The sequence below is a fragment of the Mobula birostris genome, chromosome 13 (genome assembly GCF_030028105.1).
Source record: "Mobula birostris isolate sMobBir1 chromosome 13, sMobBir1.hap1, whole genome shotgun sequence".
In the NCBI taxonomy this organism is placed as follows: Eukaryota; Metazoa; Chordata; class Chondrichthyes; order Myliobatiformes; family Myliobatidae; genus Mobula; species Mobula birostris.
The window spans coordinates 56,005,304-56,022,782 of record NC_092382.1 but is presented as its reverse complement, the minus strand read 5'-3'; the positions used below and the strand labels follow the sequence as shown (position 1 = coordinate 56,022,782).

Sequence of the window (17,479 nt, the reverse complement as noted above, 5' to 3'; positions counted from 1 at the left end):
TACCGGAAAGATGGGATAGTAGGCAGAGCAGGTGGTGTGCTCCTGTGTATATGAAATAATATTAAATCATTAGAAATGGGTGATATAGGATCGGAAGGTGTAGAGTCTCTCTGAGGTGAGTTAAGAAATGGTAAGTTTAAAATGAACTTACTGGCAGTTTCATAAAGACTTCCAAACAGTATCCAGAATGTGGATTACAAATTGCAGCAGGAGATAGAAAAGGCGGTGTCTGAAGGGTAATGACATGAAATTGGTTGGGGACTTTAACGTGAAAGTGGATTGGGAAAACCAGGTCAGTACCGGACCTCAAGAGAGAGAGAATTTGTGGAATGTCTAAAGGATAGCTTTTCAGAACAGCTTGTTGACGAGCGCACTGTGGGATCGGCTGTGCTGAATTGGGTGTTGCACAATGATCTGGAGGTGATAAGAGAGCTCATGGTTAAGGGACCCTTTGGGAAAAGTGATCAGAATATGATGGAGTTCACTTTGCAACTTGATAAAGAGGAACTAAATCCCAATGTGTTGGTATTTGAGTGGAGTAAATGAAATTACAATGGCATGAGAAAGGAACAGAACAAGGTGGTTGGAAGGGGACACTAGCAGGAAGGACAGCAGAACGGAAATAGCTGGAGTTACTGCGAAAAATGAGAGAAGTGCAATGCAGATCTATTGCCAAAAAAGAAGAAATGTCCGAATGGAAGAAGGACACCACCGTGGCTGACAAGTGAAGTAGGAGCCAAAGTAAAAACAAAAGAGAGGGCGTACAAAGAGATCAAAGTTACACGAAGATCAAGATCGCAGAAAGAAACAAAAAAGGTCATTAGGAACGAAAAGATGTATTATGGAAGGTCGCTGGCGACCAATATCAAAAAAAAACTAAAAGCGTTATTAAGTATAGAAAAGTATGGAGAGTTGATGGTAGATATTGAACCAATAGAAACTGACGCTAGAAGTGTTCTGAAAAAAAAAAATAGTTGACGAGATCGTGAAGCCTTTAACGATGATCTTTCAAGAGTCGAAAGATTCAGGCACTGTACGGCATGTCTGGAAAATTACAAATGTTACGTTACAATTTAAGAAGGGTGAGTGGCAGCAGAAAGAAAATCAGAGACTAGTTAGCTGATATCAGTAGTTGGGAAATTTTTGGAATCGATTGATAGGGATGAGAATACGGAATACCTGGAGGCACGTGACAAGATAGGCCAAAGCCAGCATGGTTTCCTGAAAGACAAAAAATCCTGCATGGCTAAACTATTGCAATTATTTGAGGAACTTACAAGCAGCGTAGACAAAGGAGATCTAGTAAAAATGGTGTACTTGGATTATCAGAGGCCTTTGACAAGGTGCCACACATGAGGTTGCTTCGGTAGATAAGAGCCATCGAATTACATGGGAATTACTAGCATGGGTGGAGCATTGGCTGTTCGGCAGAAAACAGATCTTATTCTGGCTGTCTGCCGATTACCAGCGGAGTTCCATGGGAGTCGGTGTTGGGACCGCCGCATTTTACGATGTATATCAATGATATGGACTGTGGAATTAATGGACTTGTGGCTAAATTTGCCGATGATACAAAGATAGGTGGAAGAGCGTGTAGTGTTTAGAGACTTAGATAGATTAGGAGAATGGGCAAATACGTGACAAATGAATTTCAATGTTGGAAAGTGCATGGGAAAGAAATAAACAGGCAGACTATTATTTAGATGTGGAGGGAATTCAAAATGCATAGATGCGAAGGGACTTGAGAGTCCTTGAGCTGGATACCATGAGGTTACCCTTCAAGCGGAGATGGTGCTGAAGACGGCAAATGCATTGTTGGCATTCGTTTCTAGAGGTAAAGAATGTAAGAGCTTGGATGTGATGTTGAGGCTCTGTAAGGTAGTTGCAGACCGCACGGTGTCTTGTGTGCCGTCTTAGCCTCCTTATTTTAGAAACGATATACTGACATTGGAGAGGGTTCGGAGAAGATTCACGAGAATGATTCCAGGAATGGAGGGGCAGCCCCTGGACTGTGCTCCCTGCAGTTCCAGAGAATGATGGAGGTTCTTATAGAAATATTCGAAATATTAAAAATACTGAACATATTAGATACGGCAAAGATGTTTCCCATGGATGGGAAGTCTTTGACAAGAGGGCATGACTTCAGAATTGAAGGGCGACCTTTTCGAGCAGAGATACGGATACACTATTTTCGTCAGAGGGTGGAAAATCTGTGGAATTTGTTGCCCCGAGCGGCTGTGGAAACCAAGTCATTGAATGCATTTAAGGCAGAGGTAAATAGGTTCTTGATTAGTCAGGACATCATAGGGTTTGGGGGGAAGGCAGGGGAGTGGGGATGACTGGAAAAATTGGATCAGCCATGACTGAATGGCGGAGCAGACTGGATGGACCGAATGGCCTACTTCTGCTCTCATAACTTATGTTCTTATGGTCACACTCATGGCATTGTGAATGCCAATATCCCTCCGGATTAGATTCCATATTCATTCCGTGAGGAAATATGAACATGATTTCAGACCATCGCTAATGCTTGGTACCATTACATAGAATCGATTGCATTTTTAGTGATAACGAACTAACTTCGACCTCAGAACGTGCATGTACTACCCTTTGCATTGATAATGCGGTCTGTGTGCCTCTGTGTTCTTTTCTATTTGATTCAGATTTTTGTTAACTGCAGCGTTGCATTTTAAGTATCAAATCCAAGCAAATGTTGCCGTTGTATAGCTTCCATTGTCTCGCAGAACCAGTAATTGAACCTACGGTGTATGAAAACAATCTGGAAAAAAAATAAGGTTAATGCAATTCCGAAATTACTGTTCCATATAAAATTATTTCAAGACATTGTCACACTTTAGAGGATCAAATGCTATCGGGACTGCAGGAAACTTGAATAAAATTAAACCGCTGGATGAACTGAAATAATCACCAGTCCTGTATAGAGAAAAAAAAGAACAACACCGTTCCATTCCGGGACAATGTTGTAGAGTGCCTGAACAGGAAACAGAGAGCAAGGGATTCAGAGTGAGTTCTCTACTCCATAAAACTGGAGATACAGCCGAAAGGGGTTTCTACTAACAGTGGAAAAGAGAAGTGCACCGTAGTACATGCTGCCGTTTCTAGAGAGGCTACTGCTTCGGTCATCGGGTTTCCGGACTCAGAATCGGAATTAATATTACCGACATTTGGCGTGAAGTGTGTTAACATTGTAGCAGCCGTATAATGCAATACGGGAAAATATAGAAAAATTGTGAAGTGCATTAGGTATCTATATATATATATACACACACGCATACAGACACACGCGCACACACACACACACACACACACACAGATGCATATATATATGACATGACATGTGTGTGTGTGTGTGAAATAGCTAATTTAAATAAAGGCTGCAAAAACAGAAAAAAAAAGAATAGTGGGGCCCTGATCATGGGCTCAATGACCATTCAGAAATCGGATGGCAGATGGAAAGAAACTGTTCTTGGTTCGATGAGTGAGTGCTTTCAGGCTTCTGTGCCCCCTTCTTGATGTTACCGATGAGAATTGGCATGTCCTTGTTGGAGGGAGTCTCTTTAATGATTGAGACCGCCTCTTTGAGGCGCCGCTCCTTGACGGTGTCCTGGATATTACAGAGACCAGTTCTCATAACGGGACCGACAACATTTACAACTTTTTTCAGCTTACGAGATCCTTGCAGTTGTCTCGCTGTAGCAAAAGCGAAAGTTACTCAAATCAAGTCTTCATGACTGCGGTCAAGCAATTCTCTCTCCGTCAAATCTCATGAAGCAAATTCGGTTTACACAGTAGCAATTTATACAACTGAGGGGTGCTATGGTTTACATATTCGGGTTTAGCTGTGATTTCTCTGCGTTTGACGCGGAGAATCTGTTCTCATAAAATACAGACAGCATACCTAGTATATATTAATGTACCGCCCAGCGATAACATTTTTAATCTGATTCTTCGATTTTACTAACCTCTATTTAGTTAAATTTAACAGTCCTTAACAATTAAATAACTTTTACTAAAACAGGTTATTGTATTGGCTTGCTGGGATTCTATCGTCTGGAACCATTTCTGACTTTTCTTAACGTCATCAACTGACAGGAACTCCACAGGACGAGATCTGTATTCACTAGGAGGAAAAAAAAAGAATGCTGGAAAGGCAGGGTCTGATTCTGCACAGTCTGCATAACGTTGTGATGGGGTAACCTCGTGTTTCTAATAAACTTGATTAATTGTTCCAGTAATTGCAAATATTCTTCATGGCACAGCAGTGCACATTAAAAACATTTTGCACAAGATTTCGCATAACGGGCTTTCGTAAAGATGAGGCACACGGGTTGCAAGGCAGGCTGAATAATTTTGAAATTACGCTGCACTGCAGGAGATAGAATCCAAAGATAGAACAATGCTTGTCTTATTGTTAATCTGTGACCAATTTTGCATCCAAAGGGCGATGCTTGAACTTCTGTTGTGTACGATGTGTATCAATAACAAGGAAATAAATGCTTGTCGTATCATTATCAATTATATAGATGAAACGAAATTGATAGATATCTAATATATAATACAACAGGATATAGATTAAAAAGAGAATCTTTTCATTATCCAGAACTTTATACAGCTGTGGATAATCGACACTTGAGATAGAAACATAGAAAGATAGAAACATAGAAAATATGTGCAGGAGTAGGCCACTCGGCCCTTCGAACCTGCACCGCCATTCAGTATGATCATGGCTGATCATCCAACTCAGAACCCTGTACCAGGCTTCCCTCCATACCCCCGATCCCTTTAGCCACAAGGGCCATATCTAACTCCCTCTTAAATATAGCCAATGAACTGGCCTCAACTGTTTCCTGTGGCAGAGAATTCCACAAATTCACCAGTCTCTGTGTGAAGAAGGTTTTCCTTATCTCGGTCCTAAAAGGCTTCCTCTTTATCCTCAAACTGTAATCCCTCGTTCTGGACTTCCACAACATCGGGAACAATCTTCCCGCATTTAGCCTGTCTAATTCCTTTAGGAGTTTATACGTTTTAATAAAATCCCCCCCCACCCTCAATCTTCTAAATTCCAACCAGCATAAGCCTAGCCGATACAGTCTTTCATCTTATGAAAATCTTGCCATCCCAGGAATCAATCTGGTGAACGTTCTTTGTACTCCCACTATGGCAAGAATGTCTTTCCTCAGATTAGGGGACCAAAACTGCACACAATTCTCCGGGTGTGGTCTCACCACGGCCTTGTACAACTGCAGTAGTACCTCCCTGCTCCTGTACTCGAATCCTCTTGCTATGAGTGCCAGCATACCATTCGCCTTTTTCACCGCCTGCTGTACCTGTATGCCCACTTTCAATAATTGGTGTATAATGACACCCAGGTCTCGTTGCACCTCCCCTTTTTCTAATCGGCCACCATTCAGACAATAATCTATTTTCTTGTTTTTTGCCACCAAAGTGGATAACCTCACATTTATCCACATTAAATTTGCCCACTCACCTAACCTATCCAAGTCTCCCTGCATCTTCTTAGCATCCTCCTCACAGCTAACACTGCCGCAAAGCTGCGTGTCATCCACAAACTTGGAGATGCTGCATTTAGTTCCCTCATATAAGTCATTAATATATATTGTAAACAACAGGGGTCCCAGCACTGAGCCTTGCGGTACCTCATCAGTCACTGCCTGCCGTTCTGAAAAGGTCCCGTTTATTCGCACTCTTTGCCTCATGTCTGCCAACTAATTCTCTATCCACATCAATACCTTACCCCCAATATCGTGTGCTTTAAGTTTGCACACTAATCTCCTGTGTGGGACCGTGTCCAAAGCCTTTTGAAAATCCAAATATACCACATCCACTGGTTCTCCCTTATCCACTCTACTAGTTACTTCTTCAAAAGATACTATGAAATTTGTCAGACATGATTTTCCTTTCACACATCCATGCTAATCATGATCATACTGAATGGCGGTGCAGCCTCGAAGGGCCGAATGGCATACTCCTGCACCTATTTTCTATGTTTCTATGTTTCTAGCTTTGTCCGATGATTTCACGGCTTTCCAAATGTGCTGTTATCGCATCTTTGATAACTGACTCTAGCATTTTCCGCACCAACGATGTTAGGCTAACCGGTCTGTAATTTCCCGGTTTCTCTCTCCTTCCTTTTCTTTTTAAAAAAGGGGTTACATTAGCCACCCTCCAATCCTCGGGAACTAGTCCAGAATCTACCGAGTTTTGAAAAATTATCACAAATGCATCCACTATTTCTTGGGCTACTTCCTTAAGCACTCTGGGATGCAGACCCTCTGGCCCTGGGGGTTTATCTGCCTTTAATCCCTTCAATTTACCAAACACCACTTCCCTACTAACATGTATTTCCCTCAGTTCCTCCATCTCACTAGACCCTCTGTCCCCTATTATTTCCGAAAGATTATTTATGTCCTCCCTAGTGAAGACAGAACCAAAGTAGTTATTCAATTGGTCTGCCATGTCCTTGTTCCCCATAATCAGTTCACCTGTTTCTGTCTGTAAGGGACCTTCATTTGTTTAAACCAATCTTTTTTTCTTTTCACATATCTATAAAAGCTTTTACAGTCAGTTTTTATGTTCCCTGGCAATTTTCACTCATAATCTCTTTTCCCTTTCCTAATTAAGCCCTTTGTCCTCCTCTGCTGAATTCTGAATTTCTCCCAGTCCTCAGGTGAACAGCTTTTTCTGGCTAATTTGTATGTTTCTTCTTTGGAATTGGTACTATCCCTAATTTCTCTTGACAGCCACGGGTGCAATACCTTCCCTGATTTATTCTTTTGCCAAACTGGGATGAACAATTGTTGTAGTTCATCCATGCAACCTTTAAATGCTTGCCATTGCATATCCACCGTCAATCCTTTAAGTGTCATTTGCCAGTCTATCTTAGCTAATTCACGTCTCATACCTTCAAAGTTACCCTCTTTAAGTTCAGAACCTTTGTTTCTGAATTAACTATATCACTCTCCATCTTAATGAAGAATTCCACCATATTATGGTCATCCTTACCCAAGGGGCCTCTCACGACAAGATTGCTAATTAACCCTTCCTCATTGATCAATACCCAGTCTAGAATGGTCTGCTGTCTAGTTGGTTCCTCGACATGTTGGTTCAGAAAACCATCGCGCATACATTCCAAGAAATCCTCTTCCTCAGCACTCTTACCAATTTGGTTCACCGAATCTATATGTAGATTGAAGTCACCCATTATAACTGCTGTTCCTTTATTGCACGCATTTCTAATTTCCTGTTTAATACCATCTCCGACCTCACTACTACTGTTAGGTGGCCTGGACACAACTCCCACCAGCGTTGTCTGCCCCTTAGTGTTATGCAGCTCTACCCATATCGATTCCGCATCTTCCGGGCTAATGTCCTTCCTTTCTATTGCGTTAATCTCCTCTCTAACCAGCAATGCTACCCCACCTCCTTTTCTTTTATGTTTATCCATCGGGAATATTGAATATCCCTGAATTTTGAGCTCCCATCCTTGGTCACCCTGGAGCCATGTCTCTGTGATCCCAACTATATCATATTCATTAATAACAATCTGCACTTTTAATTCATCCACCTTGTTAAGAATGCTCCTTGCATTGACACACAAAGCCTTCAGCCTTGCTTTTACAACTCTCTTCATCCCTCTCTCGCCCTCTGGTAAAAGTCCGCGAAAACAGCTGCTTCCAGAAACACAAGACACAGCGACAATTTCTTATTGGCTAGTCACTGAATTCCAAAGTCCCGTTATCTCTAGTCATAACAGAGACATTGCTGCTACACAGAAGCCATTACCTTAACATTACACAGAAACCATTATATAAGCCTTAGCAGTGAAATCGTACAGCGTGTTACATGTGCAATATTGGAAGTAGATTCTAAGTGAGGGTTTGTATGAATTTCATATAATGCGCTTTGCCGTTTTTCCACGAGGAGTCATCTATCATGAAACTGAGGTTTTCGAAAAACTAAACAAGAGAATGGACGAGGCAACACGGTAAACGTTTCCTCCATGAAATTTATGGAACTTTGGTCCATAAAGTTAACTCACATGGTATCACTGTTGTGGTAGCTATTTCAATAGTAAACTTTATTGTTGATAGGACACAGGGAGTCGTACTGTGATAGCACACAGAGAGTCATTGATAGGTTGCAGAAGTGGGCTGAGAAGTGGCAGATGGAGTTCAGTGCGGAGAAGTGTGAGGTGGTACCCTTTGGAAGGACAAACTCCAAGGCAGAGTACAAAGTAAATGGCAGGATACTTTGTAGTGTGAAGGAGCAGAGGGATCTGGGGGTACATGTCCACAGATCCCTGAAAGTTGCTTCACAGGTAGATAGGGTAATTAAGAAAGCTTATGGGGTGTTAGCTTTCCTAGGTCGAGGGAGGCAGTTTAAGATTCCCGAGGTAATGATGCAGCTCTATAAAACTCTGGTTAGGCTACACTTGAAGTACTGTGACCAGTGTACATCTACAATTTGAGAGGGAGAAGGGAAACTTGGAAGTGTCAGTATTACAGTTGAACAAAGGGATCTATGCTGCTATGAGGGAGGAGCTGGCCAAAGTTCAATGTAACAATACCCTAGCAGGGATGACAGTGGAACAGCAATGGCAAGTGTTTCTGCGAATACTCTGGTTGGTGCAGGATCAGTTCATTCCAAAGAGGAAGAAAGATCCTAAGGGGAGTAAGGGGAGGCCGTGGCTGACAAGGGAAGTAATGGACAGTATAAAAATAAAAGGGAAGTATAACATAGCAAAGACGAGTGGGAAGCCGGAGGATTGGGAAACTTTTAAAGACCAACAGAAGGTAACTAAAAAGGCAATACGCGGAGAAAAAAATGAGGTACGAAGGTAAACTAGCCAAGAATATAAAGGAAGATAGTAAAAGCTTTTTTAGGTATGCGAAAAGGAAAAACAATAGTTAAGACCAAAATTGGGCCCTTGAAGACAGAAGCGGATGAATTTATTATGGGGAACAAGGAAACGGCAGACGAGTTGAACAGGTACTTTGTATCTGTCTTCACTAGGCAAGATACAAACCACCTCCCAGATGTAATAGTGGCCGAAGGGCGTAGAGTAATGGATGAATTGAAGGGAATTTATATTAGGCAGGAAATAGTGTTGGACAGGCTGTTGGGTCTGAAGGCTGTTAAGTCCCCGGGACCTGATGGTCTGCATCCCAGGGTATTTAAGGAGGTGTCTTTAGGAATCGTGGTCGCATTGGTAATCATTTTCCAATGTTCTATAGACTCAGGATCAGTTCCTGAGGATTGGAGGGTGGCTAATGGTGCCCTTCAAGAAGGGAGGAAGAGAGAAAACAGGGAATTATAGACCGGTTACCCTGATGTCGGTGATGGGAAAGATGCTGGAGTCAATTATAAAAGATGAAATTATGACACATCTGGATAGTAGTAACAGGATTGGTCCGAGTCAGTATGGATTTTCGAAGGGGAAATCGTGCTTGACTAATCTTCTGGAATTTTTTGAGGAGGTAACTATGAAAATGGACAGGAGAGAGCCAGTGGGTGTAATGTACCTGGACTTTCAGAAAGCCTTTGATAAAGTCCCACATAAGAGATTAGTCGGCAAAATTATGGCCCATGGTATTGGGGGCAGAGTACTGACATGGATTGAAAATTGTCTGGCTGACAGAAAGCAAAGAGTAGCGATTAACGGCTCCCTTTCAGAATGGCAGGCGGTGACCAGTGGGGTACCGCAGGGTTCAGTGCTGGGAACGCAGTTGTTTACAATATATATTAATGATTTAGATGAGGGAATTAAAAGTAACATTAGCAAATTACCCGATGACGCAAAGCTGGGTGCCAGTGTGAAATGTGAGGAGTATGTTATGAGAATGCAGGATGATTTGGACAGGTTGGGTGAGTGGGCAGATGCTTGGCAGATACAGTTTAATGTACATAAATGTGAGCTTATCCACTTTGCTGGTAAGAACCAGAAGACAGATTATTATCTAAATGGAGTCGTTAGGAAAAGGGGAAGCGCAACGAGATCTAGGTGTTCTTGTACATCAGTCACTGACAGAAAACATGCAAGTACAGCAGGCAGTGAAGAAAGCTAATGGCATGCTGGCCTTCATATCAAGGGGAATTGAGTATAAGAGCAATGAGGTCCTTCTGCAGCTGTACAGGGCCCTGGTGAGACCACAGCTAGAGTACTGTGTGCAGTTTTGGTCTCCGAATTTGAGGAAGGTCATTCTCGCTATTGAGGGAGTGCAGCGTAGGTTCACAAGGTTAATTCCCGGGATGGCGGGACTGTCATATGTCGAAAGATTCGAGCGACTGAGATTGTATACGCTGGGATTTAGAAGGCTGAGAGGGGATCTTATTGAAACATAAGATTATTAAGGGACTGGACACGCTGGATGCAGGAAACATGTTCCCGCTGATGGGTGAGTCCAAAACCAGAAGCCACAGTTTAAGAAGAAGGGGTAGTCCATTTAGAACGGAGTTGAGAAAAAAAAAAATCACCCAGAGAGTGGTGGGTATACGGAATGCTCCGTCCCAGAAGGCTGTGGAGGCCAAGTCTCTGGATGCTTTCAAGAAAGAGATGGATAGAGCTCTTAAAGATAGCGGTCAAAGGTTATGGGGATAAGGTAGGCACTGGATACTGATTGTGGTTGATCAGCCATGATCACAGTGAATGGCGGTGCTGGGTCGAAGGACCGCATGGCCTACTCCTGCACCTGTTGTCTATTGTCTATTGTCTATTGTCAGTTCTGGTCGCCTCACTATAGGAAGGATGTGGAAACATTGGAAAGGGTACAGAGAAGATTTACGAGGATGCTGCCTGGTTTAGAGAGTATGGATTATGATCAGAGATTAAATGGGCTAGGCCTTTACTCTTTGGAGCGAAGGAGGATGAGAGGAGACATGATAGAGGTATACAAGATATTAAGAGGAATAGCTAGAGTGGACATCCAGCGCCTCTTCCCCAGGGCACCACTGCTCAATACAAGAGGACATGGCTTTTAGGTAAGGGGTGGAAAGTTCAAGGGGGATATTAGAGAAAGGTTGTTTACTCAGAGAGAGGTCGGTGCGTGGAATGCGCTGCCTGAGTCAGTGGTGGAGGCAGATACACTAGTGAAATTTGAGAGATTACTGGACAGGTATATGGAGGAATTTAAGGTGGGCGGGGGGGTGTATATGGGAGGCGGGGTTTGATTGTCGGCACAACCCTGTGGGCTGAAGGGCCTGTAATGTGCTGTACTATTCTATGAAACTGAGATTTTAGTAAAGCTGAACAAGAGAATTGACGAGGCAACGCGGTAAATGTTTCCTCCATGAAATTTATGGAAGTTTGGTCCACAAAATTAACTCAGGTGGTATTGCTGTTGGGGTAACTATTTCAATACTAAACTTTATCATTGATAGGACACAGAGCGTCATAATGAGGTATTGTTTTTTTTTCTTTCAGTTTTGCGACCGAGGAAAATCATTTTCCTTGCTTCTGTCGTATCGCTTAAAGAATTGTGTTGAATCCAAATATAATGATTAATAGGTCCGTCGATGACATCAAATTACTGATGCATTGGTTTGTTAAGAATATTGCCTGCAGTTACAGCTGGAATTAGATCAAATGGTAATGTGCGGAAAGGAATGCCTTTAAGAATTTAACGCAGATTCATGGTGTTATATGTTACGAAATTAAAAGAGATCCGAACAGAAAGGATTATTATCTTGATCTTGAGGTCTTTTGCTGAGCATAGAGAGCCCGGGGTGAGTACTTTGCTTCCCGGCAATGGCATGCCAATCAAAATTGGTAGAGGATATTTGCATCATTGGCCAAGGATTCGAGCGTGATTCTGTTGAGCTAAGGCTGTACGCTATCTTTATGCCAATGTGCATTTAAAATTTTATGCAATTATAATCGACGTGATACGTGAATGCTAATATTATTCTTGACAGGGTGGAGAAAAGCGTCGGAATGATATTGCACGGACAGCTGGAGATCTGTGAACAATAGATAAAACTATTTTTCACTAAAGCAGACTGAGATGTTACCTTTTAGCGTATATAAAAATAATGACTCGTTGCATAGACAAGAAGTTCGGCAGCGGGTTAACTGCCGTGCATTGTCTGTCCGGAAATCAGCACCTTTCTGCTGCCGAATCAGCTCGGGAAGAACGACGCAACACACTTTTACAATCCTAAGTCAACGAGTTGTTTTTTTATGTCCCCCTCACAGTGTGAAACGGGGACACCTCTTGTTCCCTTATTAGGGAGAGAGCGAGCCTGTGATATGACACATTATCGGGTGCACGTCGTTTTTGGGATACTGCAAGTCTGGGTCTTAATTGATAGTTCGCTGCACGCTTGACTGGTCGGTAGAGGTTGCTGATGTTTATTTTGTTGGTGGGTGGGGGTTATCGCTGCGTTGCAGCAGCTTGTGCGTGGGAGGGGGAACTGGATGTGTTTCGGAGTTCAAACGTTTTAACTGCTACTCATACTTTGGGGCACTCCTCTGTTTTCGTCGGAGTTTGCGAAGAAAAAAATAATTTCATGATACATATTGTTTTCATTTCTGTGACATTAAAATTACCCATTAAGGTAACGGAAATCTAAAGTCTCCAACAGAAACGCTGCAGGAACTAAGCACATGGTCTGTGCGTCCATGCAAATGAGTAAATGATTCGGCGAGCCCTTCATGGAAGAGTATGGAAAGAGCAGTCACCTGAGTGGAAAGATGGGAGGTGGTGAGAAAACACAGCTAGAAGCTGATAGGTGAGAGCAAGTGGGTGGGGAAACTATAGAGATGCATAGAAGGAATCTGACATGAAAGGGAAGTGTCACTTCAGAGAAATGGAAGTTTTTCGGCTCAATATCACAAATGACCTGACTTGGTCCAACCAAGCAGAGTCTACTGCCAAGAAGGGTCACCACAGTCTTTACTTCCTGAAAAAAAGCTAAATAAATTTGGCCTGTCCTCTAAACCCTTCACTAATTTTTATACATGCACAGTAGAAGGCATTCTTCTGGGGTGCATCACAACCTGGTATGCAAATTGTCCTGTCCAAGACCGAAAGAAGCTGCATAAGATCGTGAACATAGTGCAGCACATCACACAAACCAATCTTCTGTCCTCGGAGTCACTTTACACCGCACGCTGTCGGAGCACTGCTGCCAGGATTATCAGGAGACGACCCACCCAGCCAACACACTTTTCGTCCCTCTTCCCTCCGGGAGAAGGCTCAGGAGCTCGAAGACTCGTACGGTCAGATTTGGGAACAGCTTCTTTCAAATTGTAATAAGACTGCTGAACGGATCCTGACCCGGATCTGGGCGGTACCCACCAAATATCCGGACCTGCCTCTCGGGTTTTCTGCACTACCTTACTTTGCCTTTTCGATTTATTATCTATAATTTATTGTTTTATTGTATTTTCTATCGATTTGGACTCCAGGAGCATGAAGGGCAGAAACACATATCGCTGTGATGATTGTACGCTCTGGTATCAGTTGTTTGGCGAAAATAAAGTAAAGTAAAGAAAGAGGAGGGATAGCAAGGGACGCGCTAGGTAGGTGAGAAGCCATAAGAGGCTAGAATAGGGAATTGAAGACGAGGGGAGGGTAAGCGACGTTTTTTAACTCAAAGGAGAAATCCATATTTACCTTCGGCATAAAATCTACAAGATCGGCAGACAAGGTTTTGTTACTTCACCCCGAATGTGTCCACATCGTGGCACAAGTGGACCGTCATGTTGCAATGGGAATTGGAATTAAATTGTTGGCCTATCGGGAAGTTCTGCTTGTGAGACAGAAAAATGAGCTGCACATTGACGAGGTCTCACTGATGTAGCGGAGGCAGCAGAGAAACAATAGTTACAATAGACGTCCATAGCATTTCGTAGGTGAAATGTTACCTTACCTGGAAGGACTCGTTGCAGCCTTTAATGGAGGGGAGGAAGGAGGTGAATGAACAAGTGTTGAATTTTGGCTGCTTGCAGGGATAAATGCCCAGAGAAAGATTAGAGGGGAGGGATAACTTGATAAGGGAACTACGGGGGGAGCGATGTCTGTGGAAAGAGTCGTGTACATACTTAGGACAGGAGGCATAAAAATTAATTTAGTGCTAGGGGCCCTTTAGAGATGGAAGAAGTTACGAAAATCATATGTTGGATATGAAGCCTCAGCGCTACCTGATTTCATCGGTAGACAGCAGAATCACGGCATTTTTTTCCAAGGTAAGGGCCGCCGTATATATAGAACCCACGTATAAGATGACAGTGGGACTGGTAAAAATGTACAGATGGACGAAGTACGAGAATCTTTTGGAATGGCGCTTTTATAGAATATGTTGAGGAAAATGGAATAAATGTAAACAAATTGACAAAATTCGCCAACCATTATTTCTTTGAATAACAGTGCAGTCGGATAAACAGGCGATTCTTCTTCCCATCAAATCCAGAACAATGGAGAAGGAGGAGAAGATGGCGGCGTGACATCATTCGCTCCGGTGAATGATATCTGTAATCTGTCAAGTAGGGTGCCGTGCACAATCCTTATTTGATGGAGACAGACGTAAGAGAGCGGAGGAACATCTGGAGAAAATTCCGAAATGTCTTCTTCGCTGCCGCTGCTACTGTGTGATCCAGAATCTCCGGAGGGGAAGGCTCCGAGTCATCGGCTTTGCTTATTGCTCGGCGGCCGGGACGGGGTCCAAGCTCTGGGTAGAGATGGTGCTCGGTGCTCGGTGTCGAAGGGCTGGTCGGAGTCTCGAAGTTTTCGGACGGACTCAGAGTCGGCTGTGGTCAGGTGCTTCCAACGCGCCAACAGTTGTCGGTGCCTGGAACTTTCTAACAGAGAGAGTTTCCCCCTTTTTCCGTCTGCTATCGGCGACTATCGGGAGTCGATAGGAAATGTGAGACTCTTTTTTTTACTGTTCCCATGGTCTGCTCTTTATCAAATTATGTTATTGTTTTGCACTGCTGTAACTATATGTTATAATTATGTGGTCTTGTTAGTGTTAGTCTTTGGTTTGTCCTGTTTTTCTTTTGTGATATCACTCTGGAGGAATATTGTATCATTTCTTAATGCATGCATTTCCAAATGACAATAAACGAGGACAGTGTCCTCATAATCTAATACAATAATCTAATCTAATCTAATGCAGTCAGTCTTGACTTAACTTAATTACCGTGTTTGCATTTATCACCTTTGTCGAATTCTAAATAAGAAATATTGAAAGTGGACTGCTATTTTTTAGCCATAGTCTCCTCGTCGAAAATCTTGACTTAATTTCATCAGATTTATTTCATGCTTGAAGTATTTGTCATCTATATATAATGATTACTTCATTTTTTTCTATACACGTTTTTCAGTGAATACTTGGCTCCACTATAGCGTGAAGATGGGGAAGTAAAAGTATTTCTTTTAATTCATTTTCCCTGTATTCCCTTTGAGAAAAATGAATGATGCTTTTGGAATTTCGATGCAAACGTCACCGTATCTGGAATTAAAGATGATAATGATGATGATGATGATAATAATAGTAATAGCAACAATGTTCTTACTTTTTCCCCTGAATTATAATAATATTTCATGCCTTTGGTATCATGCCATAAGAAAGATGATATAATTTCCTCTGGTTAAAAGAGGATATAAAAATAATAGGAATAAACGTGTTAAGAATCTATTATCTGGCATTAATTAACCACCAAAGAGAGAAAGTAATTTTGATACTCAGTTCCGATATCCCATTATGAAATTTGGACGTGGAAAACAATGTCATCTGTTTGAGAACCAATTGGGACTTTATATACAATGAAAGCAACAGGAATTCGCTGCATATTGCTCAAGTGTTCTTTTTCCTAACTGTGCTTCATATCTTCCTCAGACCACCGAGTTCCAAGATTGGTGTCCGGAAGTGATGACTGCTCTGGAAGACTGGAAGTGCAGTTTGGAGAAACCTGGAACACGGTGTGTGATCTGCACTGGGATATGGATGATGCCAGCGTGGTGTGCCGACAGCTTCAATGCGGAGCCGCTGTTGCTGTGCGGGGAGGAGCTTATTTTGGAGAAGGAACAGGACATATATGGACTAATGCCTCTGAATGCCTGGGTAATGAGTCGGGGCTGTGGGACTGTCCATTTTCTTCAGGAGCTCATCGTTGCACCCATGAGAATGATGTCAGTGTGATCTGCTCTGGTGAGTACCTAGGATCCAGGTATTTCTTTTCGACATTTTTCCCATTAGCGATTTGCAAATTGCATCAGCAGACGACAGTTCGATATCATTTTCATCTGACATTGACGGACAGATTAAGAGGGTGAAATTGCTTGAAGAATAAAATAACGATTGACTTCAATTTGGGTTTTGACGAAAGAAATTAACATATTTGAAGGCTTCAATAAGTTGAAACAAAAATCACCAACAAAAGCGTAGCATGCAGCGGTATTATAAATTAAACAATACATTATTGCAATAGGAAATATATAAAAAATGCGAACTGGAATTTTCCTTTAGAAGTTGAGTGCGAAGTACATGCCGCAAAATTTCTCAGCACGCCTTTCAAATTATATCATACACCTTAACGTGAAAATTAATAATTCGAGGAAATTTAATGATACTGAATTTTGTCATGTGTCGAAATACAGATATAAAGCTGATTAAACGTTAAAATGCGCAGCAGGCTTTGTAGCTATATAACGGCTATTTCTATTAACAAAAAGCAATCAAATATTATGTATTTTAGTACTGATACTTTGCTGGATTATTGAATATTCCCGAAACGTTTCCCCTTTCTTCTGAAAGGAAACACACAGATGAATTTGTGCGGAACTGTAGATGAATACAAACCATTGTTTTTGCAGCACAACTTCCAAGCATGCATTTGCACCAGTATAGAATATACATGATCAGAGAGAGATAGCTTGTTGCAATAGCGTCGGATTTTATTGCTACAAATTTAGCCATGACGACTGTAAAAATGACAAAAACCCCAGCAGAAGAGTAATTAAAATAACAACTATATAGCTGTTAGTTGAACGACAGATGGCTTGTGAATTCCCCATAGTTTAAAATCACCACTGAACACTTTGTTGGCCCCAAGGTGAATAACAGCTTGAAAGTTGCTTAGGAACCTAAGAAATAAGTCATCAGTGAAGGAGACAAACAGAATTAAAGAATTGAATATACAGTTGGACTAACATGCTAACTGTCCTGTGCTGTCACCAGTCGGATCATCAGTTGATCTGCCACCTGTCTTCAGGAGTTTCGGCCCGCTTATGATCAAGACTCCCTCGAGGTGGTGGGCCAGCAGTGCTAAAGCACCACCTCCCACTGGTGAGCTTAAAAACTTGGCATCTGCCTCTATCAGTGTCGTTCCATCCAACAGATAGTCTACTCTTCGGGTGCCTATACAACTACTGAAGGGTTTGCAAAAGATGTATACCATATAACCATATAACCACACAGCAATTACAGCACGGAAACA

At 42.2% G+C, this 17,479-nt stretch overlaps 1 protein-coding gene across 1 annotated transcript in view; it reads left to right on the top strand.

Moving 5' to 3' along the window:
- The window catches only part of LOC140207944 (scavenger receptor cysteine-rich domain-containing protein DMBT1-like), a 57,971-nt gene that overhangs the window by 17,064 nt on the left and 23,428 nt on the right, over nucleotides 1-17,479 (top strand). The window contains exon 5 of the mRNA XM_072276482.1: nucleotides 15,880-16,191. Within this exon, the coding sequence (XP_072132583.1) occupies nucleotides 15,880-16,191 (312 nt within the window). The remainder of the gene's footprint in view (nucleotides 1-15,879; nucleotides 16,192-17,479) is intronic.